General features: G+C 60.0%; 2 protein-coding genes across 2 annotated transcripts; both read right to left on the reverse strand.

Annotated features, from left to right (window-relative positions):
• Positions 1–9,392: 9,392 nt before the first annotated feature.
• Positions 9,393–13,635, reverse strand: LRIT2 (leucine rich repeat, Ig-like and transmembrane domains 2; the record flags this gene model as incomplete). Its single annotated transcript, XM_079793239.1, is given in 10 exon segments — positions 9,393–9,631; positions 9,634–9,696; positions 9,699–9,731; positions 9,734–9,775; positions 9,778–9,894; positions 9,897–9,938; positions 9,941–10,050; positions 10,052–10,152; positions 10,156–10,258; positions 13,622–13,635. Coding segments are annotated over 10 exon segments (864 nt in total).
• A 3,485-nt stretch (positions 13,636–17,120) lies between these two features.
• Positions 17,121–25,637, reverse strand: LRIT1 (leucine rich repeat, Ig-like and transmembrane domains 1; the record flags this gene model as incomplete). The annotated part of the gene is made up of 4 exons (XM_079793240.1): positions 17,121–18,031; positions 19,180–19,485; positions 22,657–23,120; positions 25,516–25,637. 4 exons carry the CDS (start codon positions 25,635–25,637, stop codon positions 17,121–17,123), a joined length of 1,803 nt encoding a protein of 600 aa, XP_079649366.1.
• Between the last annotated feature and the right edge of the window lie 1,937 nt (positions 25,638–27,574).

Raw genomic sequence — 27,574 nt, forward strand, 5'->3', positions numbered from 1 at the left:
CCCACTTTACAGATGAGGAAGTTAAGGCACAGAGCAATGCCGTAACCTGACTGATGTTCCAAAGCAAGTACGAAGCAAAGCTAACATTTAAGTTCAAGAAACTGGGTTCCAGCGTCTGCTCTCGCTCCCACTGCCATGTTGCCCATTAATCTGAGGAACGCACATCTTCATGCAAGGATTTTTGCAGGGACATCGAAGGGTCTTAAAGAATAAGATTCCCAGGAACCCTCCACAGGCCTTCTCCCTCCCCCAGTTTCCACACTCGCAGAAGCACCTGAGCCGCCCAGCGTGCAGACGTGCTCCTGACCTCAGAGGCAATAGGACAGGTTCGGGCCTTGCTCTAACCATTTTCTTTAAAGTTTATCCCAGGAAGTTTCACAGGAACAAATTCCACTACACCATGTGCATGTATGGATATGTGATTTGTACAGGTATAAGTATATATGTACATAAAATGTAAAAATATGTGTTCTTAGTTGTGAGGATTGTTGTCTGTTATAAATAAAACTAGAGGCCCGATGCACGAAATTCATGCAAGAGTAGGCCTTCCTTCCCCCGGCTGCTGGCACCGGCTTCCCTCGGGCACCGGCTTCCCTTGCAGCCCTGGCTTCATCTGGAAGGTCATCCGGAGGACATCTGGTCTAATTAGTACATTATGCTTTTATTATTACAGATAAAATAAAATAAAATGCTCACAGGTGCTACAGAGCTTTGTGTTTGCCTTTAAATATTCCAGTGTTGTTGTTTTTTTAAGTTGGGGGTGATGATTAGATGACAGAAGACTGGAAAATGTTAAAAAATCATTGAAGCTGCCCTGGCCGGTGTGCTTAGTGGTTAGAATGTCAGCCTATGCACTGAAGGGTCTCGGGTTCGATTCCTGGTCAAGGGCACGTACCTGGGTTGCAGGTTCAATCCACAGCCCTGGTTGGGGTGTGTGTGAGAGGCAACTAATCAATGGTCTCTCTCACACCGATGTTTCTCTCTCCCTCCTGCCTTCCACTCTCTCTAAAAATCAATGGAAAAAACATTAGAGTGGAGATTAGCGTACACATGCACACATTATTGACGCTGACTGACGGGAGGGAGATTCTCTCCTATGGTATGTGTCAGACAGCAGGAGCCCTGCTCAGCACTGCTGTTCTAGTCCATGTACTCTCGGTTCTTCCTGACTACGCCGGGCAGGTCTTTCGAACCCTGCCCATTGTACTAACTGTTGGGAACTTAGTCCAAGTTCCTCCTGTGTCCGCTGCTCACTAGTTACAGGTGGTGGGTCTGAGCCCCCTGCCTGGGGCTGGAGCTCCTAGGACGCTGGGTCTCAGACGGAGAAGCCACGAGAGGCTGTGGGTGTGTAAGGATGAGTCTTTACTGCAGAAGCCAGGGGCCACATAGTTGTCAGACAAAACAGTCCTTCACAGCAATCCCACGTAGGCGGCCGCACCCCGGCTGGTGAACACACATCTTCCCTGCCGGCAGGAGCAGCCTGTCCCACAGCTGTTACCTGAGCAGCCGCGCGCCGCCCCGGACTCGCCGCCTTCCACTGTAGCGGCCCCTGCGCTCTCCCTTCGAGCTGCAGCCTCCCGGCCTCTCTGGCTCAGCAGCCCCTCCGGCCTCCCTGCCCAGCACACGGGCGGGGTGACCTGGCCGCGGACTCTGAGCTCTCCGGGAGCTCCTAGCCTCCCATCGGGCAGTGCCGGCCCTCGGCTCCGTCCGAGCTCTCCTCTCTGCCGCAGGAGCTACCTTCTCTGTGCCTATCGTCTGCTTCTCTGAGCTCTCTCGCCTCTGCTCTGCCGGCTGCTCTCTCTCGCAGCTCCTGGTCAGCAGCCTGTATATCACTCCAGAGGCAGAGGTTAGCTGCCGACAGAGACCTCAACCCTTTGATGACAGAAGGGCACAGCGCACCGTGTGTCCTTGCGCCCACTCATGGTGTCTTGACCTCGGGCACCCGATGAGGCTCCTGCTCAGAGCGGCCGTGGCCATTCGGGTGCATTGACAACAAGGCCTCTGTGATCCCATTGGCCTTGACTATCCAGGGACCCTGGCGTGGTTCCTACAGAATGCCTGAACATTTCCATTAAAAAGCGTTTTTTCTTCTAATGCTTGGAAAAAAATAAGTGAGAACTTGAAGAAATGAGGGAATAATTACTCTGAATATGAAAGCAGTCTTCAATTTTTAAAAATCTGTTTCAACCAACATTGATTTTCCAAATAGTCCAGGTCGTGGGTGGGCCCAGCAGCTACAGCAAGACGGAGGGTCTCACCCAGAGGGCTGGCAGCCGACGGAAACATTGCCGATCCTGCCCGACCCATGGCTTCTTTTCATGGGACATGTTAAGTCACGGAAGGCTAATGGGGGCCGTGGTACTTGAGACAGGCCCAGGAGGCTGAGAGGGGCTGGGTGAGGGTGGGAGGGGGAAACGGCGGGGGTCACAGGGCCGGCTCCTGCTGCAGCCTCGAGGCCACTTCCCGCGCCGGCGGGAGACGCTGCAGAGACAGGTGTGGGCAAAGCCTGGCCTTCGCCGCTGGGCTCCCGGAGGGACGGTGAGCTGTGCCTGGGATTTCACAGGAAACCCTGGGGGAAGGGGAGGGCTACGTCGTCATTCGTGTGACAGATGTTTGTCACACACACACACAGGGCTGAAGCTAATAAGCCTGAGGCTCACCATCTCCTGGGACTAGGTGAGCATCAGGGTGTGTGGCTCACTTTTTGAAAAAAAGAGAGAGTCATGTGACTTTACAAGATCCCCTTCTCCTGGCTGTTCCCAGGCTCTGCCTCCAGCGCCTCGGAGCCCAGCCCGCTTCTCCCCCCTCTCTCCTCTGGGACCAGGCACCCGCGCAGACAGCCTCACCCCCCGGCTCTGACTGCTCAGGCCGCAGTGTGTGAAACATCACTTTCCCATCTCAGTGGGAGTTTGCCGTAAAGAGGGAGGACAGCACTCTCTGAACAGGAGACAAGAATGCTGCGAAGTGGGCATTTGGAGGAAGCAATAGCTTAGACCAGTGATGGCGAACCTATGACACGCGTGTCAGCACTGACACGCGTGGCCATTTTTGATGACACGCGGCCGCTGAGGCGGCCGCATGCCAAGGATGAAACATTTGCTGCTCCTGAGGATGAAACATTTGTGAAATAATGTTTTTTCCTCAAAGTGACACACTACCCGAGTTAGGCTCAGTTTTTTGGCGAAGTTTGACACACCAAGCTCAAAAGGTTGCCCATCACTGGCTTAGACCCTCTCCTGCGTCCTGCCCCCACTGCCTGCCGCCCCCACTGCCCTCCGCCCCCAAGGCCCACCGCCCCTGCCCCCACTGCCCGCCGCCCCCACTGCCCGCCGCCCCCACTGCCCGCCACCCCTGCCCCCACTGCCCGCCGCCCCCACTGACCGCCGCCCCTGCCCCCACTGCCCGCCGCCCCCACAGCCCGCCGACCCCACTGCCCGCCGCCCCCACAGCCCGCCGACCCCACTGCCCGCCGCCCCCACAGCCCGCCGACCCCACTGCCCTCCGCCCCCACTGCCCTCCGCCCCTGCCCCCACTGCCTGCCGCCCCCACAGCCCGCCGCCCCCACAGCCCGCCGCCCCCACTGCCCGCCGACCCCACTGCCCGCCGCCCCCACTGCCCGCCGACCCTGCCCCCACTGCCCTCCGCCCCCACTGCCTGCCGCCCCCACTGACCGCCGCCCCCACTGCCCGCCGCCCCTGCCCCCACTGCCCGCCGCCCCCACTGCCCGCCGACCCCACTGCCCGCCGACCCCACTGCCCGCCGACCCTGCCCCCACTGCCCTCCGCCCCCACTGCCTGCCGCCCCCACTGACCGCCACCCCCACTGCCCGCCGCCCCTGCCCCCACTGCCCGCCGCCCCCACTGCCCGCCGCCCCCACTGCCTGCCGCCCCCACTGACCGCCGCCCCCACTGCCCGCCGATCCCACTGCCTGCCGCCCCCACTGACCGCCGCCCCCACTGCCCGCCGATCCCACTGCCCTCCGCCCCCACTGCCCTCCGCCCCTGCCCCCACTGCCTGCCGCCCCCACAGCCCGCCGCCCCCACAGCCCGCCGCCCCCACTGCCCGCCGACCCCACTGCCCGCCGCCCCCACTGCCCGCCGACCCTGCCCCCACTGCCCTCCGCCCCCACTGCCTGCCGCCCCCACTGACCGCCGCCCCCACTGCCCGCCGCCCCTGCCCCCACTGCCCGCCGCCCCCACTGCCCGCCGACCCCACTGCCCGCCGACCCCACTGCCCGCCGACCCCACTGCCCGCCGACCCTGCCCCCACTGCCCTCCGCCCCCACTGCCTGCCGCCCCCACTGACCGCCACCCCCACTGCCCGCCGCCCCTGCCCCCACTGCCCGCCGCCCCCACTGCCCGCCGCCCCCACTGCCCGCCGCCCCCACTGCCCGCCGACCCTGCCCCCACTGCCCGCCGCCCCCACTGCCCGCCGACCCCACTGCCCGCCGCCCCCACAGCCCGCCGCCCCCACTGCCCGCCGACCCCACTGCCCGCCGACCCCACTGCCCGCCGACCCTGCCCCGACTGCCCGCCGCCCCCACTGCCCGCCGCCCCCACTGCCCGCCGATCCCACTGCCCGCCGACCCTGCCCCCACTGCCCGCCGCCCCCACTGCCCGCCGCCCCCACTGCCCGCCGACCCCACTGCCCTCCGCCCCCACTGCCTGCCGCCCCCACTGCCCGCCGCCCCTGCCCCCACTGCCCGCCGACCCCACTGCCCGCCGCCCCCACTGCCCGCCGCCCCCACTGCCCGCCGACCCCACTGCCCGCCGACCCCACTGCCCGCCGCCCCCACTGCCCGCCGACCCCACTGCCCGCCGCCCCCACTGCCCGCCGACCCTGCCCCCACTGCCCGCCGCCCCCACTGCCCGCCGACCCCACTGCCCGCCGCCCCCACTGCCCGCCGCCCCCACTGCCCGCCGACCCCACTGCCCGCCGCCCCCACAGCCCGCCGACCCCACTGCCCGCCGCCCCCACTGCCCGCCGCCCCTGCCCCCACTGCCCGCCGCCCCCACTGCTCGCCGCCCCCACTGCCCGCCGACCCCACTGCCCGCCGACCCCACTGCCCGCCGCCCCCACAGCCCGCCGACCCCACTGCCCGCCGCCCCCACTGCCCGCCGCCCCTGCTCCCACTGCCCGCCGCCCCCACTGCCCGCCGACCCCACTGCCCGCCGACCCCACTGCCCGCCGCCCCCACTGCCCGCCGCCCCTGCCCCCACTGCCCGCCGCCCCCACTGCCCGCCGCCCCTGCCCCCACTGCCCGCCGCCCCCACTGCCCGCCGCCCCTGCCCCCACTGCCCGCCGCCCCCACTGCCCGCCGCCCCCACTGCCCGCCGCCCCCACTGCCCGCCGCCCCTGCCCCCACTGCCCGCCGCCCCCACTGCCCGCCGCCCCCACTGCCCGCCGCCCCCACTGCCCGCCGCCCCCACTGCCCGCCGCCCCTGCCCCCACTGCCCGCCGCCCCCACTGCCCGCCGCCCCCACTGCCCGCCGCCCCCACAGCCCGCCGCCCCCACTGCCCGCCGCCCCCACTGCCCGCCGCCCCCACTGCCCGCCGCCCCCACTGCCCGCCGCCCCCACTGCCCGCCGCCCCTGCCCCCACTGCCCGCCGCCCCCACTGCCCGCCGCCCCCACTGCCCGCCGACCCCACTGCCCGCCGCCCCCACTGCCCGCCGCCCCCACTGCCCGCCGCCCCCACTGCCCGCCGCCCCTGCCCCCACTGCCCGCCGCCCCCACTGCCCGCCGCCCCCACTGCCCGCCGCCCCCACTGCCCGCCGCCCCTGCCCCCACTGCCCGCCGACCCCACTGCCCGCCGCCCCCACTGCCCGCCGCCCCCACAGCCCGCCGACCCCACTGCCCGCCGACCCCACTGCCCGCTGCGCCTGGGCTGAGGCACCCCGAGTACTGGGCGCCCGGAAGGAGGTCGCCCACCACCTGCTCCTCCCTGGGACACCTCGTGCTCAAGTGGAGGGTGAACCCCGCCTCCTCCCTGCCTCCTCGGGGGCGCTGGCCCGCTGGCCACTCCAGGAGGACCCCGCCGTCCGCCTGGACACCCGCAGGTCCACGTGGGCGTTGCCCCCGAGGGAAGGGCGGGAATGGGGGCGGGCAGCGCCGGGGGTGGGGGGGAGGGGGGCTGGTCGTGCAGGGAGGTGACAGGGTGGGGGTGGGGGTGGGGGGGAGGGGGGCTGGTCATGCAGGGAGGTGACGGGGTGGGGGTGGGGGTGGGGGGGAGGGGGGCTGGTCGTGCAGGGAGGTGACAGGGGTGGGGGTGGGGGTGGGGGTGGGGGGGAGGGGGGCTGGTCATGCAGGGAGGTGACGGGGTGGGGGTGGGGGTGGGGGGGAGGGGGGCTGGTCGTGCAGGGAGGTGACGGGGGTGGGGGTGGGGGTGGGGGTGGGGGGGAGGGGGGCTGGACGTGCAGGGAGGTGACGGGGGTGGGGGTGGGGGTGGGGGGGAGGGGGGCTGGACGTGCAGGGAGGTGACAGGGGTGGGGGTGGGGGTGGGGGGGAGGGGGGCTGGTCGTGCAGGGAGGTGACGGGGGTGGGGGTGGGGGGCTGGGGCCGGGAGGTGGAGGCCGCTCGGGGATGACCAGTGCCGACAGGGCAGCGCCTCGTGGGGGAGCCCGCGCCCCGGAGCGAACCGATAACGGGGCTGGAGACTCACGTGGGCCGGCGAGGCCTTGAGCTGGGACAGGCGCCCTCCTACCCTCTCACCAGGACGGGACTGACTGAGAACCTGGGCCCAAGCCTGGTCCCACCCTCACCAGGCACCTGTTTGGGGCAAGTTGTTTGGAGGCTTTTGGCCTCAATTTCCTCATAAATGAAATGGGGTCACCTCGCTCCGGAGACTGACAGGCAGAGCCCTTAAGTGTTGCCTGTTCTGTGGCTGAGAGAAGATCGTGGAAGAGACATGGGGTGCGTCTCGCTGTCCTGGGAGAGGCGACAGGAATAACCCTGTACTTACCTTTCATTGGTGTCAAACCTCCAGCCAACAAAGTGTGATCAGAACGACAGGGAAACGTCCACATTCCAGTAATTTGGTGTTTCTGATCGTTCAGGATGCAAATACCGGGCGGCTGGCTGTGCTCCTCAGGCTGTGCCCCGATGTTACCAGCTGTCTTCTGGGTTTCACCACCCCCTGGGAGCCCATCCTGCCCTCAGGGTGGCATTAGAGGTGGCTCCAGCCCAGAGCTCCAGGAAATGAGGCACGTGTGGGTCCATCTGTGGGGCCACCAGCCCCTCCCTGGGTCCTAGTTTACCACTTCAGCCAATGGGGTCTGCTCAGCAAGTGGGGCAATGTACCCTCCATCACATCTAGGACTCCCCAGCCTTGCCTGGTGTTAGGAATTAGGGGGGAGGGAGAAGACTTATTAAAATACTAGAGGCCCGGTGCACGAAATTCGTGCACGGAGGGGGGTTGTCCCTCAGCCCAGCCTGTACCCTCTCCAATATGGGACCCCTCATGGGATGTCCGACTGCCCTCTCACAATCCAGGACTGCTGGCTCCCAATTGCTTGCCTGCCTGCCTTCCTGATTGCCCCTAACCGCTTCTGCCTGCGAGCCTGATCACCCCCTAACCACTCTGCTGCCAGCCTGTTTGCCCCCAACTTCCCTCCTCTGCCGGCCTGGTCACCCCTAACTGCCCTCTCCTGCAGGGTTGATCACCTCCAACTGCCCTCCCTTGCAGGCCTGGTCCTTCTCAACTGCCCTCCCTTGCAGGCCAGGTGCCTCCCAACTGCTCTCTCCTGCTGGCCATCTTGTGGTGGCCATCCTGTGTCCACATGGGGGCAGGATCTTTGACCACATGGGGGCAGCTATATTGTGTGTTGCAGTGATGATCAATCTGCATATTACTCGTTTATTAGATAGGATAGAGGCCTGGTGCACGGGTGGGGGCCAGCTGGTTTGCCCTGAAGGGTGTCCCGGATCAGGTGGGGGTTCCCTTGGGGCATGGGGCGGCCTGAGCGAGGGGCCTGTGGTGGTTTGCAGGCCGGCCACGCCCCCTGGCAACCCAAGCAGAGGCCCTGGTATCTGGAATTTATTTTCCTTCTACAATTGTAGCTCCCTGGGGCAGCCATTTGTGTTGGGGTTATAATTGAAACTTTGTTGCCTTAAGCGGGTGGGCCCAGCCAGGGTGTTCGGAAAGCTTTGCTTCCCCTGTTGCCGGCGGCAACCCTGGCCTGCTCTCTCAAGCTCCATTCTGCCGCCACTTGTTTGAATTTGTTTACCTTCTATAATTGAAACTTTGTAGCTTGAGTGGAAGCTTAGGCCTGGCAAGGACAGGCGGAAAGCTTGGCTTCCTCTGTTACCTAGGAAACCTTGCTCTCTGTGGCTGTAGCCATCTTGGTTTGGGTTAATTTGCATGCTTGCTCTGATTGGATGGTGGGTGTGGCTTGTGGGTGTGTTGGAGGTATGGTCAATTTGCATATTTGTCTATTATTAGGTAGGATGTTCTCAGGCCCCGCCTCCACTCACTGAATCCAGTCCTCCAGGTCGGGGGCCTGGAAATCTTATTTCAAACAAGCACCCCTCAGGCACATTTAGGAAATTAGTAATGGATGATCTCTAGAATTAGTCCTAGTCAGAAATTTCTATGATTTAAAAATACACAGTATAGGTCTTGTATTTAGAAGACCTTCAAAAATCATATTTGTTCATATAATTATCTAGTATTTATACAATACTAGAGGCCCCATGCACGAAATTCATGTAGGGGAGGGGTGTCCCTCAGCCCGGCCTGCGCCCTCTCGCAATCCAGGACCCCTCGGGTTAGGGTCCCTGGGCCTGGCCAACTATCAGGGCCTCTGGGGCTTTCCTTCCCCCAGCTGCCAGCAGCTGCCCTGTCCCCACTGCTGTCACTGCTTGCCATTTGTGCAGCGCTGCCCCCCCACCCCCCGCCACCAGTCGCCTTACTCTGCGGGTGACAGGTGTGGGGAGCTATCACTTGGCTGGCTTGGGCCTCCCCCTGTTGGGCCATCGATCACAGGGGGACCAGATCTATCGCCCGCAGAGGGAGGCCCTGCCCACCCACCACAGTGCAGACAGCCAGATGGCCACGCCCACCTGGCCAGGGCTCCGCAATTGTGGAGCACCCCGCCCCCGATCAGTCACCCCATCGGCCGGTGTCCTGGGCCTCCTCTGTGGGGCAATCATAGGGCAATGGCAGGGCCCCCCAACCAATTGCATTGTACCCTCCTTGGCTGGCCTGGCGCCAGTGCGTGTCATAGCATGGTCGTCCAGAAGGTCATTCTGCTGTTAGATCGTTCAATCGATTTGCATATCATGGTTTTATTATTATAGATGTTGTCAACTCCAATATATCTATCTCTTAGAGATCTGTATGCAACCATTTAAACAATACGACATGGACCACTGCCTTCTTGTGGTGTGTGCAGTTCAGGCCTGTCCCAATCTTCCCAGCCCCCAGGTTAGAGCCTCTCTACTGAGGACAGGGTTGCTGCAGACCTCCCCTCCTCCAGATACATCAAGAGAGAGCATGTGGCTTCCCATCCATATGCTCAAGGGCTGCCTCCACATAATGGTTGGTGAGGGGCTGGCCTGTGCCAGGCATTGCAGGGTTACACTTTGTCCCACCTTGATGGTGACATTGGCACTGGGGGTTGGGATGTGGGGCTCATGCAGGTGCTGAGCTCAGTTTCATGGAAAAACTTCCCAGCCTTGGAGAGAGGGCCTTGGCAATCAGGTAGGGACTCACCAAGACAGCCGGGAGGCGGTGGACTTTACAACCTGGACAAGTCCCCTTAAGTGACAGTCACAAGCCAGGGTTTATTTTGCAGAGCCAGCCCCGTGCCGGAGAGACTCTGGGCCCCACATCCAGGAGGCTGGCATGGCTGGTAGGCAGGCCAGGTCAAGAAGACACTCCTGGATACCACTGCCAGCGATTGGAAGACAGGTCAAGGTAGACCAGGTGGCCAATCACTAAAGAGCCAGCCCAGGGAGCATGTCAGTCGTGCTGTGCTTGAGATCCAAGACCCTCGGGCCCGGGGTGGCACGGAACACTGCCCACAGCACTGAACAGAGTCTGTTCCCCGCGTCTCAGCTCCTTCACTTCTGACAGGTACTCCAAGGCTCCCGGGTGGATCACAGTGATATCGTGAAGTTGAGTCATGTTGGTGCTCATGTTGACGCAGGACCCTCAGGGCAGCTCAAACAAGGACGCGTGTGCAATCCTCACGTGCCTGAACTCTTCGGGAAGGTTCCCTGGGATCTTTCCCAAGGAACTGGACATGCACTGCAGAGTCCTGCATGAGAAACAGACAAGCTTTAAGGTGAACATCAGAGAACTGGGAAGTGGGACCAGGCATATCCTGGCATTAGGTGTGTGAATTAGAAAAAATATTATTCACTTGAAATAAAAGAGTTAGACCTATTTTGATAAAAGTTCACAGCTCATCAAAGTTCAGTATCAACTAGAATGGGTCTCCTAGAGATTTTGCTGATTTCCTGAAAATTCTAGGCCTACTTCCCCTCCAAAGTATCCCCTAAGGAGCCCATCCCCCTCGGCCCTCTGGCTTCTTGCCAGTGCAGCAGACCTGCCAAACGTCTCCTCTGTGCAGGCAGGTCCTGGCACACAGGATGCTGAGCTGCCTGCGAACCCAGAAGGACCAGAACTAGCAGCAAATAGTGAGAAACTGAAGCCATATTCCTCTGTAAGGAATTACCTTGGGAATTTTGAATAAGATAGTCCCAGCTTCCGAGTGATCCTTGGAGATGTAGGTCAGCACAGCAGTTGAAAAGCCACTGGACACAATAAGGTCTATTGTGGCCCCAACCACAAGCTCAGGAAGAACCTGGTCAGGGAACTATGTCTCTTAACTAAGGTCAGAAAACTCGCCCTTTGTCTGGTTCTTGAGTTCAGAAGGCAAACTCAAGGCCAGATGTCCAATTCTGTCCTGACACTGCCTTCCCTCCACTTCTTGCAAAAAGATCTGAGACTCCAGAAGGTGGGTTGTGCTGGAGCCATGCGACAGGCTTTAAGGGGCGAGCTTTCTTTCAGAAGGAGCAGGAGTGGGAGGAGGCCGAGAACTCTGAGCATCATGGATCAGGGGATTTGACCAAAATTCATCCAGCCGGCCGGTGTGGCTCAGTAGTTGAGCGTTGACCTATGAACCAGGAGGTCATGGTTCAATTCCTGTCAGGGCACATGCTCGGGTAGCAGACTCGATGCCCAGTGTGGGGCATGTAGGAGGCAGCCAATCAATGATTCTCATCATTGATGTTTCTCTCTCTCTCCCTCTCCCTTCCTCTCTGAAATCAATAAAAACATTTTAAAAAATTCATCTAATACTTCATCAATCACAATTGGTTCCTGAAACCTAGAATTTCCAACCATCCTCTAAAAATGAATGCAGGTGATGGGTGACAAGTAATCTTGTGACTACACCCCGCCCCTGAAAGGTTCCCTCCCACACCTGGCGTGGCCGAGGCCTGCTTCCGCCGCACACAGCTGCCTCTGCCCATGGCAATCAGGATCAGGGGAAGCGTCGTGGTTCGGAAGGCAGACCACAGACAGTGGTTTAGTTTCTGATCAAACTAAAACGTGTGTGTGTTTTAAATCTTGGCTCTCACAAATTTTCCTGAATGCTGTGTATCTCCCATAGTGAGAAGGAAAGGCCTACATTTAAAGTGACACATCTGTGATTCTTGGGTACTTGCTCTGCCACCCATCATTCAGTCAACAAATATTTATTCGTCATCTGCTCCAAGCTGCACACCTACTGGGTGCAAGGAGTGCAGTGGTGAGCAGCCCTGTGCAGACGCTGCCCCTGCGGCCTTCTTTCCAGCTCAGCCTCCCTGTCACGACATCTTTGGAAAGTCCTTTAACCTCTATGAGCCTCGAAGTAATTTCCTCTGCAAAATGAGGGAATTAATACACATTCAGAGTGCTTCTAGGTAACTCTGAGATTATGTAGATTACAGGGGTCCTCAAACTTTTTAAACAGAGGGCCAGTTCACTGTCCCTCAGACTGTTGGAGGGCCGGACTATAGTTTTAAAAAAAAAACTATGAACAAATTCCTATGCACACTGCACATATCTTATTTTGAAGTAAAAAAACAAAACGGCAAAAACACCCGCATGTGGCCCGCAGTTTGAGGACGCCTGATGTAGAATAAAGTCCCCAGCATGCAGCACTCCATCACCTGTGTTGTGTGTTCACCACCCTCGAGTAATAAATTTCAGTTCTCCTCCCACACCAACAGACTCTCCTTCCCTGTTACCAGGGACACTTCCTGATGAATATTGAGGTCCCATGGTTCCCCTAAGACTCAGGACACACACTGCTCCCTGCCAATGGCCTCAGTGCGCAGCCAGTGAGGGGAGCCGTGGGTCCCTACTAAGCTGCCTCCGCCCCAGCTTTCCATCCGAGCAGACACACCTGCCGGGTTCACAGTCTAACCCTGTGACCGGCCCAGGTCTCTGAGTCCCTCGTGAGGTAAGAATTAAAGCGGGACGTGCTGTGGGCACAGAGCTGGGGTGAATGGACCCTCCCGGAGTGAGTGGGTGCTCACCAGAGAGGAGTGCTTGCAGAGGTCCTTCTTGCCGAACGTGGCCGGGCAGGGACTGCGGTGGTGAGCAGCCGCACGGGCAGTGTGACCGACAAGGACAACACTGAAGGGCGACTCGCATTCCAGAGCCCCCACCAGGTTGGCCAAGGTTTTGTCATTTTGCTTCCTGGAAAAAACGTGTTTTACTCTGTGGGTATCAGAAACCACAGTGAATTCTGTTCTCACCCCAAAATATAAGGGCCTACAGAACTCTCCAACCCCACAATTTTTTCTCTGTTCATCCCACATTAGTCTCTTCAAATCAGTCTAGCTCAACCCAACTTACCAGTGGTTTGTGAAAACACCCACTGGTGTGAAATATCTGGCATCGCGGGCACTTCCGCTCCCCCTCCTCTGCTGGCCCCTCACCCTCTGGGTCCTTACGTGGCATATGGGCCTTGGAGGAGCTATGTTGTCAGTTAAGGCAGGAGACTAGGACAATGAAAGTTACTTGGGCCAAAACCGGTTTGGCTCAGTGGATAGAGCGTCGGTCTGCGGACTGAAAGGTCCCAGGTTCGATTCCGGTCAAGGGCATGTACATTGGTTGCGGGCACATCCCTGGTAGGATGTGCAGGAGGCAGCTGGTTGACGTTTCTCTCTCATCGATGTTTCTAGCTCTCTATCCCTCTTCCTTCCTCTCTGTAAAAAATCAATAAAATATAAAACAAACAAACAAACAAGTTACTTGGGTTGTATTATTTTTCTTAAATAATGAGTGGTTAAGTGGTGTCTCTAAACTCAATAGATTCAACAACAAGGGGAAGGTGTCTGAGTATGTTACACCCCCACCTCTCTTCTTGCAAGATGCCTTTAGGAATTGGGCTCTTATCGTGGTAGAGACAGAGTATCAGAGAGAACTTACTCCATGTTTATGAAATAATTAGAGAGAAATGGCTTCTGGGTATCAGCTTCCTGGCTTGTCTTAATAGAATATTAATCAGAAAGTTTCTGAACTCTTCAATTGGCAGGACGTTGGGACATCTCGGACAGAGACTAAGTGACCTGTGAGAAACAGACATGCTGCCCTTGCTCTCCCTCAAGCTGGTGCTCTCCCTCACCTGCTGCTGGCCATCGTGTCAGAGATGCGACCCAGGCTCAGTGGCAGGCCTGTGCCTGGATGGACCCACGGAAGGCTATGTTCCCACCCCCTGAAACAGGTGGGCTATGGGACTAATGTTCTTGCTGATGAAATGTTAGAGCAAATAATGTCTTAAAAGCCCCGACATGCTTCTCCGTTCCTCCTTCCCTGTTGCAGCCACTGCTGACATTCAGGTGGCGGGGTCATCGGCCCGGGCCCCTGCGTGAGTGGGTGGAGCAGAGCCCTCCCCTCGTGCACTGTCCCTCCTGACTTAGGTAGATCTGTGAGAGCAAAAATACATATTTCTATGTTAAACCACTGAAACTTGGGAATTGTTAGCACAGCATAAACATAACCTATCCTGGCTAAAAGAAAGCCCTTGCAATCAAATAAAATATGCTTAAATACTTGAAGATGATTTTTTTGTCTCTACTGGCTTATATGATAGTCAAAACAGAAATTTCCAGCTCTAGCCCTGGCTGGCGTGGCTCAGTTGGTTGGAGCGCCATTCAAACACCAGAGGGTGGTGGGTTCAATCCTGGTCAGGGCACATACCCAGGTTGTGGGGTTCAATCCCTTGTCAGGGTGTGTGCGGGAGGCAACTGACCTATGTTTCTCTCTCGCATCGATGTTTCTCTCTCTCTCTCTCTCTCTCTCTCTCTCTCTCTCAAATCAATAAAAAAATTCCCAGCTCTAGTTCTCTAAGCACATTGCTCTCTGGGTCCCTTTAATGAAAATCTAGTTTTAATAGCCCACATCTACTTCCAAGACAGAATTTCTTTTATTTGCCTTCCATACCCTTCAACTTAGACATGCAATTACAGACAAGTAACATGAGACTCAGCTTCTCCTGGGCAAAGGAGAGCATAGCTACGCACCATTCAGAAAAGGCATGACGAGAGGCTATGGTTCCAGCCCTCCAAAGAAGGCTCCGGAAGGCAGTATGCTGTGGGACCCCGTGCGGGCAGGCCCTCTGCATGGGTGGCCAGAACTGCTTTTCACAGGACTCAAAAAACATCAGGTTTTCAGGGACTGACAGACTAAACAGACTCATACAACAAAGGCTTATATATATAAACAAGACATCATTTTATTTTTTTATAACGGGAATTTGTTTTTTCCAATGACTTGAATATTCATGAGCACAATCCAGCCCGAGTATCCTCTGTAAGAGCAAATCAGAGAAGACAGAACACATGGGGGAAGATGGTTACAGGGATTGCAGGGCTGACCATCTGGGGTTATTTTGTCCAGATGAGTTTGAATTCTCTCTCTCTCTCTCTCTCTCTCTCTCTCTCTCTCTCTCTCTCTTTCTCTGTCTCTCTCTCTGTCTCTCTCTCTCTCTCTCTCTCTCTCTCTCTCTCACACACACACACACACACAAGTGCTGGATAAATACTAACACACTAAGAAGTGCTTGCTTTGAAGTCCTAAGTGATGTGCAAAAGGCATCTATGTATGGACATTCTGTGTGCACGGGCACCGCTGCTCTCATGGTTCTGATCCCGGGCTCCGTGGCACAGCACACCCATGCATGTGGTGAGCTGCGTGGATCGCATTGCAGAGATCCACACTGAATACTGACCCTCAGCTGGCCAGAAAGTTACCAAAGACTTGGACCCTCCGAGAAAATCACCACAACCCCTGTAAATTACTCCGCTCTCGGACTCAGTGTTCTCGTCTATGCAGTCCAGTAGCCCAGCCTCTATGAGGAGCTGCTGTGAGGGTCACACGAGAGAAAGCAGGAAAATATGTCGTAAGGTCTTTGTAAATGTGAGAGGAAATAACCTTAGAAATCCCAGCAGCACACTGGCTTATATTAAGCAAGTGTTCAGCACCACGTGGAGTCTCCTAGGTGATGTTAGTCAGTTCGTTTCCGTGGATCACTTGCTGTCCCAGATCTTCTCAGGTGTTGTTACCCCAAGGTTTTGGCGCCAAATACCCCGGATGCTCCTTTGGTAGAGCTCAGTGCTGCAGACGAGACTCACGACATGTCTGTGGACGCCCACACTCAGGCCCTCAGGGGCCCCAGCGCTAAGTGAGCTGAGCAGGAGGCCTCCTTTCCAGTGGCCCCTGAGTGACTGGGAGACCTGGAGACGCCCCCAGGAGCCACGGTAAGTTTTAGGAAGCACCACAGACACGGCTGCATGGGCAGGGCGAGCTGTGCGCAGACAGCCCGGTGCACGCGGCCACGCCCGGGCACCTCTCAGCCCCTCCAGACTGACATTCGTGAGTCAATGAGCACTATTCAAACCTCTAGAACTCATTGAAAATCAAACTACTCTCTCCAGGCAGAATGGCGCCCAGAGGAAAAGTGTGAGAATCAGTCAGTGTCCACAGGGAGGCTGGTGTGTCTGGGTCTGTGTGTGACGCACAAACGCGCTGCTGCTCGGAGGCGTGTGTGAGGCCCTGCGAGCGCCACCGCTGCCACACCGCACAGATGCCAGCAGTAAGGCCTCACTGCCGGGCCAACTCTGCCTGGCCACGTCCCGCCTGCGTGGTGTGGGCAACGCAGTAGATGAGATTACGGCTCAGCCAATAGTGCTGCCCCACCATGACTTCCAAGCGAGAACTGTCCTCCGCCCGTTTAAGTTGGGTTTGGCCATGGCACTGGTTTTGGCAGATAGAATTGGGCAGAAATGGCAGTGTGCCCGTTCTAAGCCAAGAGTTTGAGAGGCATCACATTCCTCTGATATCATCCGACCCCCCGAGAAAGGAGCTGCCCCAGGTGGCCACCAGCTGTCCATGTTGGGCCCCAAATAAGACACACGGGGCAGAGCCACCTGCCACTCCCAGACCTGTGGGCTGTGCAAACGTAAGTGCCGCTCGCTGCTTGGGGCCTGCGCTGTTGCTTCATTCATGTGCAGCGAAACGGCCGCACAGGCGTGTGGGGCACAGGCCCTCGGACGCCCGGGCTCAGACGGAGAAGACGTGAGAAGTCGTGGACACACAGGAGAGTCTTTACTGCAGACCAAGGAGCCATTGCTGACAAGGAGCCATTAAACAGAGTAGTTCTTCCCACAAAGCAGCCCACAGACGTAGGGGCCAGCCCCCTGCTGGTCCGCAGCACTCGGTATAGGAGCTCAGGCAAAAGAGGCTTCTTGCCAAATAGCGACACCAGCATCCGGTTACAGAGAGGCCGCCTGCGAGCGCACGCAGGGCCACCGCTGGGTCCTGCCTTTGCACCTGAGCGTGGCAACTTGGCCTGGAGCACCGCGTGCTCTGATGAGGGTCCCAACAGCAAGTTACTTAATTCCCCCGCTTCTGCTCCAGGAAAATGGGGAGAGAATTGCAGAGGTGTCTTCTGCAAACGATTGTTGTAAGAATTAGAGTTAATGTATATAAAGCACTTAGAACACTTCCTGGCACATAGGAAGCGCTTTAATAGGTGTTAGTTCTTGTCGTTGTGTGTAGTGGAGGAGCGAGCAGGCACCCACGTGGGAGGAGTGGGTGAGCACGTGGGGAAAGGGGTCGGAGCCTCAGCACAAGTACTCGTCCACCTGCCCGCCCCCCCTAGCGCTCCCGGGTGCAGAGTCCAGGCTGGAGCTGGAGCGGACAGACAGGAGCCCGTCAGCCTCGCTGAGCCTGGGCTGGGGCCGCACCGCCGAGTGCTCGCCCAGGCCGAGGCTCAGCCCGTCCAGGCTGAGGTAGGTGCTGGTGGCCTCGGCGGAGTGCCCGGCGCGGCACCGGCGGCAGCGCCTGCGGAGGGCCCCGCAGCCCACGAGCAGCGTGAGGGGCAGTGCGATGACCGCGGCCACGCTGGCCACAACCGCGTTGATGAGCCGCTGAGTGGCCTCGGCGTCTGCCACCTCGTCGGGGGAGAAGACGACGCACTGCTCCTTCCGGGGCGCCAGGCCCCACGCGCAGACACAGGCCACGTACTTGGTCTCGGGCAGCAGCCCCCGGAGGGTGACCCTGGTCCTCCCGGGCGGCACGGCCACCCGCCGCATGGCCCGTTGCCCGAGGACGGCGTACAGGACGCTGAGGGCCACGCTGCTGGCCCGGGGCGCCTTCCACACCAGCGTCACACTCTGGTGCGTGTCCCCCACCACCTTGAGCGCTGTCACTGTCCGGGCCTCCTGGGGTCCCGTCGGCCCACCCTCCTCCGTGCTGGGCCCTGCAGGCCCAGGCGTGGGGGGCACACGCCGGGCCACCAGCCTGTCGTACACAGCTGCTTCCGGCCCCTCGCCTGTCCCTGCCCGTGGGGCCCCCGGGCTCCCGCTGTGCTCGGTGGAAGCCTGGGGCTCGGTGATGACCAGGGAGGTGAGGGTCTCGGAGGCGCCCAGGAAGTTGCTGGCCTGGCAGACGTATTCCCCGGCGTCGAGGTGGGACACGGCGGGCAGGCCCAGCAGCGCCCAGCTGGTGCCGTCCCTGGAGACCTGCTGGTGCACTGGGGGGGGGAGGGGGGTGAAGGAAGACACGGATGAGGAGGGTGCCTGTGCCCAGGCTCCCTCCCAGGGCCAAGCTCGCAGCCTGGACTGTGTACACGCCACTGAAGCCTTGTCACCCCAAGAAAACACTGGTGCTCACCCAACCTTTCTTAGACTAGCCAAGGAGATTGAGGCCACCGAGGCTCTAATCTGGGGAGACAGGCTGAGTCAGTGCCCAAGAATGCTCCGCCTTCTAAGCCTGCCCCATGCCCACCGTTCCTCGGGCCCTGGAGCTCTGCAGCGCTGACCAGGCAGCGGCTGGTGGGGGCGCGAGACGGGAGCCCAGGGAAGTGCCCTCCCATGGCTGTGGCCCTGCACCAGCTCCAGGGCACCTCCTGCCTGTGTCTGAGGCACGGCGCTCCCTGCACAGCTCCCTGCACACTGACTCCAAACCCCTTGTTCTAGAGCAGCACTGGCCAACCTGGTTGCAGGAGAGAGAAGAAAGCCGGGTGGAGCCAAGCGTTCCGGCCAGACACTGAGAGAGGTTCCTCCTAACTCTCCGTGGGCGCTGAGCGCTGGCCCCGCACCCCTTCCAGCCCACGTGGGCCAGAGACGAGCCCTCTGTCTACGGGGTGAAGGAGCCGCACTGTGGAGTCACCGGATTGCGGTCTGCGCCCAGGCCTCCTGTCGGAGCTGCTGATGGAGGCCAGGCATTTAGCCTCTCGGAACCTCAGGTTACTTATACAGAATAAGATTGCTCTTCAAAGCTCAAAGACATGATGGCCAGAATACATTTAACAAAGAGCTTCATGAATGTAACTCACATCAAAAGTTACTCCTAGTGATACCAACTTAATATTTGCAACTGGGAGACTCACTATAAATATTAAACACACTGAGAGAGCACCTTCCACCACATGTCAGCATGCTGCCCTCTCGGGGGCCCGGAGCGTCCAATAGAGGGGCTGGTGGGATATGACAGGACAGCTGAGAGCCACCACGGAGGCTACTGTCCCCAGGCCCTGCCACTGCGTGGCGCCTGTCCAGCCCCATCGGGAGAGTGGGAGTGAACAGCCCAGCTCAGCCTGCCGCCCGCTCCTCGGCCTTTGGGACTCTGACTCGCCTGCCCTGTGGGATCTCAGCATGGTGGTCCCTGCAGCTCACACACCTGTGCCGTTGAGTGGGCGCCCACTGACCCTCCTCCAGCTCATCTGGGGCTCAGGGACGCCAGTGGCCCCACAACGGAGCAACACTGTGCTGCCCAAGGGAGACGTGACGCTGTCCACGCCCGGTCGCAGCTCGGGTCCCTGGCACCTCCTCAGCTGCAGCTGGCGGAAGGCCACGCCTGCCAGGCCGCCCGGGCCGGCACACCGCAGCCCAGCCTCTACGAAGGCCAGGTGCGGGGCCCCGCCTTCCAGGAAGTGGACCAGGTCGTGGAGTCGGCAGTCGCACACCCAGGGGTTGTCTTGCAGCCCTGCAGGGTGAGAGGCCAGAGATCAGCCCGGCTGTTCACAACCCCAGGCCCACTCCCTCCCCCTTGGGGGGACTAGGCAGGTCCTGAGCTCAGCCAGCAGAACTGGCCTCCCACCCACTTCTTGCCCCCCAGCCTTGCCCCCTCGGCCCCCCAGCCTGCCTCCTTGGCCCCCTGGCCCTGCCCCCTCAGCCTGCTCTTTCTCTTGAGGCCTCGCACTGCTTCCTCGTCAGGTTGTCATGAGCATAAATAAAACAGAATCATATCAGGTCCCGGTAGGCCACACAGCACCCACAGCATCAGCAATGACCCCGCCGGCCTTGGAGGGACACTTTCAGGCCACTGGCCAGTGAGCATTCCTGTGGTGCTCGCCATGTGCCAAAGCCCGTCGCCGGCAGTGCTGTGACCCCTGCCCTCCCAGGGTGAGTGACACGGCCGGCACCGTCCCCTGACACAGGCTCCAAAGGAGGAAAGAGAGGAGGCCAGGAAATCAAACCCTCTGTCGCCCCCCTGCGCTCCCATGTCTTTCAGAGCTGGAAGGTCACTGCCCACCCCCGCCCCCACCCCCTGTCAAAACCTTCAACAGAGACAGGTCATCCTGTGTCCTCACTTCTCAGGCACAAATCCGCTTTATGTGTTTGCATTTCTGAAATGCAAAATAAATGCATTTAATATGATGTACTTTTTATCCCCCAAAGACTGTTATTGAATGTGATAGTAGTGTGTCTAGGAATCGGTGTGTCTTGTACATGTATCTGCAGGCATTCGGTTTGTTTGAAAGGAGGATGTGAGTGTGGAAAGGCTGCATTCAGATCTGCTGGATGTTCACAACTCATGTGAGAGCACTGGCCCCTCCTGCCCTCCCAGCCCTCCCCATCCAGCGGGCGGCTGCTCCCCGTCCCCGGTGAAGTGCGTGTAATGAGTCGTCACTGCCTGCTCTGGCTTGCACCTGGTACAGAGTCCCCAGTAAATGACTGCAAAGGGCAGAGTCAGAGGACAGTGAGGTGGTCACCCGCCATTGGCAAAGTGAAACATTGGCCACGTTAACTGTTAACCCCATGAGAAAGTAGATCTGCATCAGCTGTGCTCACGGCTGCATTCCCAGCGCCTAGAACTATGGCCCACATTCATAAGGGCTCAAGTCAGCTTGCAGAGCGGGCACCACATGCCTGGGGAACAATAGAACATCGAGCGTGCACGCTCCGTGAGCTTGCCACGCCCCCAGCCCCTAGAGAGATGTCTGCAGGTACCAGGCTGCAGAGTCAAGAGCAGGTGTGACTAAAAGAATGAAGACAGCCCGAAGGTCCACTAAAGGGGACTGGCTGAGGAGGCTGCGCTATGAAATGCTAGGCACCGGTTTAACCATGTGAAGCTGATCCTTGCAGTAACTAACATCTCCGAGACACACTCCTGGGTAGGAAATTGGTGCTGGTTGATATATACAATATGATAAAATTGTATGTAAAACGCACATAAACTACCTATGTGTGTGTATGTATGTGTATGTAGATATCTTGTGGAAGACAGGAAACATGAAAATAAACATAAGAGTGGCTACCATTGTGCTCGCTTCGGCAGCACATATACTAAGAGTGGCTACCATTTATGAGGGGGAGAAGGGACATAAACTTTAGCCTTTCTAAAATATTTTAAATGTTCACATATATTCATGCATGCGTTGTGTCATTAAAATTAACTTTCCAGAATGTATGTCCCCACCTGTCACCCCACCCCCGCCAGGGAGGTGCCGGGGCAAGAAAGGCCTAGTTCACCTGGCAGCCAGTGGTTGTTAGGACCAGGACAGGATCAGAGGAAGAGCGGGCAGCAGTGGGAAGCGAGCCTCCGGGGCTGTCTCCTGGCTGCACGCAGACGTCTCTTGCCCCTTATTTGTGACCTGGCTCAGCACCCCTTGCCCTGGCTGCCTGCCATGGTTGTTGGAAACAAGTCACCAAATACTTAAGAAAAGGACGCTCCAGTTCAACTTGATTTTCAAATAAACATTTGTCCAGGGAGGTGCTTCCCTAGAAGGTGCCCTTCGTGTCGGGAGGCTCTGGAGGGGGCGGGGCTGACGGGCTTGCTGTTCCCTCCCTGCTTCCCAGGGAGGCTCCCGACAGTCCCTCCCGGAGCCACTTCCAGGGCAAACCCTCCAGCCCCCAGGCCCAGACCTGTCCAGCCAGGAGACCTCTCTCATGCTACACACCTCGCCTCTGCACAGCGGGTGCTCCCCACCCTCAGGGGACTGGGAACCAGACCGGCTCATGACAGGAGCATTGGCCCAAACCCTCCACTTTGTAACCCCCAGTTTATGTGTTCGTCTATAAAACAGGGGGATTGTGCTTGCACTGCTACCCCTGGTGCGTCAGGGTCCGTTCTATGAGGGACAGGAGGGAGTGTGGGGACCTTCAGGGCCACACTGATGCTGATGGCCATCCAGGACTACAGGTCAGCCAAGAGCATGGCAGGGCCTGTGCCGAGAGCTCAGAAGAATCTCGGGGGGGGGGGGGGCGGGCGGGAACGTGCTTTGAAGATTGTTGGCTTTGGGTCTCCCAGAAGGAGGCTGAGAGGAAGAGTACGGAGCAGGGGGAGGAGGAAAGCAGGAGAGGGGGGAGCTCTGTGCGCCTGGCAAACCCCCGGGCTGTGGCGGGGCGGGGGTGTGAGGGGGGGGGAGGGGGGAGGATGGTCTGGAGCTGAAATGCCCCATCAGAGCCTCTGGTGACTGGTCTTTACCTTACCCCTGACAGGTCCTGGGATGGGACTGTCCTCAGGGGGTGTGGCCTTGGGAGAGGCTGCTCTGCGCCCAGATGGTCCAGAAGGTCCCGGGGCTGCAGCACCCTAGGTGCTGGGCTGGGGGGTTGGGGGAGTTGGGCACGTCCCTGTGCTGCCCAGGTGCCCATGGCTGCCAGCGCTGTGCCCACAGGCCTGCATGTTTGACTAGATCTTTCTATCAACCTCTCTTCTCTAAAGGAAACGGGCACAGAGAAGCTGAGCCAGGGACACAGCTAGTAAGAGGCAGGGCCAGAATTTGAACTGCTAACCTTACCTACCAGTGTGTGCCTGGCACCCAGCCTCCACTCAAACCCAGGACCGGCGCCTTGTCTATTTCCCAGGGAAAGAGTCAGAGCCCAGGGAGGCGTGGCGTCCTGCAGAGACCCGAGGCGAAGGGGCCGCTCTCACCTAGGACCAGCCCGGGGCGGCCCGGGAGGGAGGGCGCGGCGGGCAGGGGAGCCCAGGCGGCCAGGAGCGCGGGCGGGAGCCGCAGCAGCCGGTTGCTGGAGAGGTCCAGGAAGGTGAGGTTGCGCAGGAAGCGCGCGGCGCCGGGCGGCACGGCGGCGAGCCGGTTGGCCTGCAGGTCCAGCAGCCGCAGCCGCGGCGCGTCCCCGAGCGCGGCCCAGGGGAAGGCAGCCAGGCGGTTGCCCGGCAGGCGCAGCTCCCGCAGGCGGCCCAGGCCCCGCAGCGCCCGCGCGCCCAGCCGGCCCAGCGCGTTGTAGGGCAGCCAGAGCTGCTCCAGGCGGCGCAGCGAGGCGAAGGCGAAGGCGGGCACCCGGCGGATGGCCGTGCGCTCCAGGCGCAGCCGGCAGGTGTCCGGCGGCATGGCCACGGGGGGCAGGGTCATGTCCGGGTCGTTGCAAACCACGGTCCTAGGCACAGAAAGGGGGCGTCTGAGCGAGGGTCAGGCAGGGAGACCCTCCCCACCTCCTGCCTGAGGCCGCTGCTCTGCGGGGCTCCAGGACACCCGCCTGGCTCCAAGCTGCGGGGCTCTGGGATGGGCGGGATCCAGCCCCTCCTGGTTTCTGGGACGGGGGTGGGGTGGGGAGGGCTGATTTCAGAGCCTTTCACGGGGTCCCCCCGGGGCGGCTTGGTCTCTGGCACCCCGAGGGACCTCAAGCTGATCCTGCCATGCCGGGCACTGCCCTCCCTCCCCCCCAAAGTACAGCACTCAGGAGTCCCAAGATCCCCACACGCATGTCCTTTTGCAAATGGGCTGAAAGTATTGATTGTCAAATTGCAGCTCCGCTTTGTAACCATTTGGGCTTTTCTTCATTTAAAAAACTATATGCCAAGAAGGCGGCATAAACTATAAAAAACTACATGCCAAGAGCATCAGAAACCAGCCACTGAGGTGCCTCCCCCTCTGACTGAGCCCCACCCCCACCCCCCCAGCCAGACTCACACCTGGGCTCTGCTTGCTGCCCTGTCCTTGAGCACGGTACATGACCTTCTCTTTCCTCTGTGTCCCCTTAACAATAGAGTCCACCTCACGGGTGGTTGGGGGCAAAGGAGGCCATGTGTGTGCCAGCTCACACGTGGGTCGCCCGCAGGGCCCAGGCTGGTGGCCAGGGCATAGATGCCACCAGCCCTGCCGGTGTGTCAGTCTCCACGGCGCCTGCCAAGGCACCTCCTGCCCGACAGCGGCACCTGACGTTTTGGCTGTGAGTTTGGCACGAAAGTCTAAGCCGCAGGGCTGGCTCTCACCGCAAGGGCTGCACACACCGGCAGGATGGAGCCGCTGCCCAGGAGCCGGCCTGGGAGGCCGGGAGGTGCCGAGATGCAAGGGGCCTCAGCCTCCCCACACGTCGAGCCCGTGGGCACCGCAGCCGCTCAGGCCTCCTCCCCTGGCAGGACCTCCCTGCACACGGGCTGGCGAACAGCTGTGAGGCTCCCAGGTAGACTGTGGTGAGAGCTCTGGTGTCAGAGGCAGGATGGCCACGGGCTGACATAGGGGCCTGGAAGCTGTCCTTGGAGAGTCCTTTTCCACACTAAGGTTAACCTGCCACCAAGTCCTCCCCGTCCCTGCCCCTGCCCATCGCCAACAGGCAGAGTCAGGGTCCCAGCACCAGGCCTGCCCGACGCTGCGGGCTCAGCCGGTGCTTCCTGTGGTGGGAGGAGGCCCTGCAGCCCACGGTCGCCCTGTGCAGGCCCAGGCTCAGCCTGGCTTCCCTGTGGAAGGGGCCCCTCATGGCTGATGGGCCGCATGAGCTGGAGTACAGAGATCTGAGCCACACATGGAGCTCTTCCTGTGCTTCCGGCCTCCCACTGCCTCCCTCACACCCCGTCAGCCAGCACCCCAGGCTGGGACCACTGAGAGGCGCACTGACAATATCGCTGCCTGATCAGGAACCACCAGTGTCTCCCCTACACCCACCTAAGGGGGAAAAAGGAAGATGGCATTCCAGAAGGTGGGAAAGATTGTGGGAGAGGCCCTGGGCCAGTGAAATCCTGAGTGAGGTGGGGTTTGGTGCTCATGGATGGATAAACGGAAGTGTCAGGGGAAAGATGCTTTAAAGACAGAGGAGGAGCAAGAGAGGGAGTCATGGTGGGGGCGGAAGAGCAGGGCGCACAAACCCCATGGCCCAGGGACGCCCATGGAGGGGGTGGAGGTGCTCGCAGAGCTCAGCGGGGGTGGGGAAGTCAGAGAGAGGTGCGGAGGGAGGCAGGGCGCTTGCTGCACAAGAATGGGCAGTCCGGCCGGCCGAGAGCCCTAGGAAGAGGTCAAGGCTGAGGCTCCACGGGCTTTGCCGGAGGAGACCCAAAGGCAGTGCCCAGGAGGCAGGCGGTCCTTCCTGGGAGGGCGGGCAGGGATACTGGGATGTGAATGCGCACCCTGAGAGGTGGGGCAAGAGAATAGGAAAGGCCTGGGAAAGAGGAGGCTAAGGAGCTATGGAGAGAATGGTGGGAGGGGGGAAGGAAGGAAGGAAGGAAGGGAGGGAGGGAGGGAGGGAGGAAGGGAGGGAGGGAGGAGGGAGGGAGGGAGGGAGGAAGAGATAAAGGGGAGAAGTCCTGGAGGAGGATTTGGGAAGGATTTCCTGGGGCTGCACACCTGTGCCCCACCGCACTCCTCCTGCAGAGGTGCCTGGTACCTCTGAGGCAGAGCCATGCCTTGCTGGCCAGACAGTGATTCAGCACAGACCAGCCTCAGGTCCCGGGAAATGGAGATCTCACCTGGCCACTCTCTGAGCCGGCATCCAACCCTCCCACCCTAGCCAGCTGGTGGAGCTGGGGGCTGGGATGCCACCCACACACCTGGCGCCTTACCTGGACATGCTGCCATCGCCCAGGACCTGGAGGCTGCAGCTGCACTGAGGTGGACAGGAGCTCCAGGCCTGGGGTGGGGGCCTGAGGGCCAGGAGCCAGAGCATGCCCAGCGCCACCCTCATGGCTCCGGGCTCCGCTGCAGCCCAGGCAGGGGCCTGGCCTGGCCCAGTCTGTCCTGCCTGCTTCCCCCCTGCCCCAGGCCCTCAGATAAACAGGACAGAATGGGGATTAGGGAAGGGAGCTCAGCCAGTCACAGTACTCAGCGGCTTATTGCTCCCTGGAATCACCCATCCTGAGATTAGGGGTGGGGGTCCCCTCCGTAACAACAGCCACAGGCCCAGAGAGGCTGGGCTGGGCAAGGTGGGGCAGGGAGGTGGACAGGGCAAGCAGTAGCTGGGCCAGCTGGCTGGCCGCCCACCTGCAGGGCCCTGAGGACAGCCCGGCCGTGGGCAGCACAGAACACCAGGCTCCTGGCTTACAGGAGCCAAGACAGTCGCTGGCGTCGGAGCCGGCGTGGAGATTCTTCTCTGCGATGTGTGCTGTGGTGCAGACGCAAAGAGGTGAGGGCAGTGAAGGCGTTAGGAAGAGCCCAAGCTCAGGACCACGCTGCCTGGTTCAAATCCCAGCGCTTCCACTCAGAGCTGTGGCCTTTGGTCAGTCACATGATTCCTCTTGGCCTCTGTGTCCTCATTCGTCAAAGGGAAGTAATGTTACTTTGCTCTGGGTGTTTATGAAAATTGAACAACCCAAGTTCCCCAGACCTCGACAGCCCGAGAAGCAGACGCTCTCTAGGAGTCGCCAGGACCGTTTTGTTGTCACTTGCAAGTACCTGCTCAGGGAGGAGTGGGGAGATGCAGAGGTTTGGAGAGACCCCTGAATGCTCTCCCAGGGGCTCACGAGCCTCTGGGCGCCCGGCAAGCAGCTGTCTCCCGCCTGCCGTGGGCAGCCACGAGGAGCACTGCCTTCCGAGCAGAGCCCTGGCCGTCACCCCGAGGACCAAGGCGCGCTCTTCTCCACAAGGCTCCCCTGCAGGCACCGGACTCGGCGGGGCCCCGCCAGCTCTCAGAGCTTTGGGAGCAGGTGCTCTGTTTTCAGGATTGTCTCCTACCCCAACCTCATCCCAGCACAGACAGCACCTTTCACCCCTGCATCCCTCACACTTGACCCCAAGGCTTTGCCCCTTGGACCAGATGCCCTACCTGTTTCCCTTGGCCTTTCCAGAAGGTTCCTCAGTCTCTCATGCCCATGGGTCTAGGCAGGCCTAGACCAGCGAGATGTGCCCCAGGCAGATCCGGGCCGCGTGCACGCATGGATGCCTGTTTGGACATCGGCTTCCAGGGGAGTTGGTTCCCATCCCTTCCTCTCTCCCAATCCAGCCAAGATGGTTTTCTCACCTCCACCTCGTCCCCCCCAAGCCGAAGGCCAGACCAACCCCGTTTCTACATCTCTGCTTTCCCTCCTCCTGCTGGGATGCCCTCCGTCGGCCATACCTGCTGGACTCCACCCTATTCCAGGTCCGCCCTGCTTCTCTTCTCCCTCGAACTCTCGAAATCTTGGCATGAGAAAACCCTGACATATGTATTAGCCAGTGATGCAAGACAGAATTGGAAACAAGCAGGAAAGACTGTGGGAACACGGATGACCAAGGAAGGCCCCCAGTATTATGTGGGTGTCACTCAGCCTGAGGGTGCTTAGGCACGGATACATGTGGGGAACACAAGAGGAAAACATGGGAAATGCATGTTTATAAGGTAAATTTCGCTTCTTTGGAATGACTGCACGGCCTCAGGCTGGTGCTGAGCCGCAGGGGTGGCGGTGTCTGGGTCCCGGAGGTGTGGCAGGACCATCGCCGGGAGCTGTCCGCGCCGGCTTTAGGGAGCCACTGCGCGTGAGCTGTGCCGCTGACAGCACTCTTTACCTGAAATGAGTCGAGTGGCTCCAGATCGGTGTTTCCTGCTGTGACTTCACCATGAGCCAGTGCGTAACTTGTACCAGGACCTCATCGTAGAAGCCAAAGCTCGTAGTGGTTGTGGGCCAAGCTCCGGGAGACTGTTGCTTG

This window comes from Cnephaeus nilssonii, assembly GCF_951640355.1.
Source record: "Cnephaeus nilssonii genome assembly, chromosome: 16".
NCBI lineage: Eukaryota > Metazoa > Chordata > Mammalia > Chiroptera > Vespertilionidae > Cnephaeus > Cnephaeus nilssonii.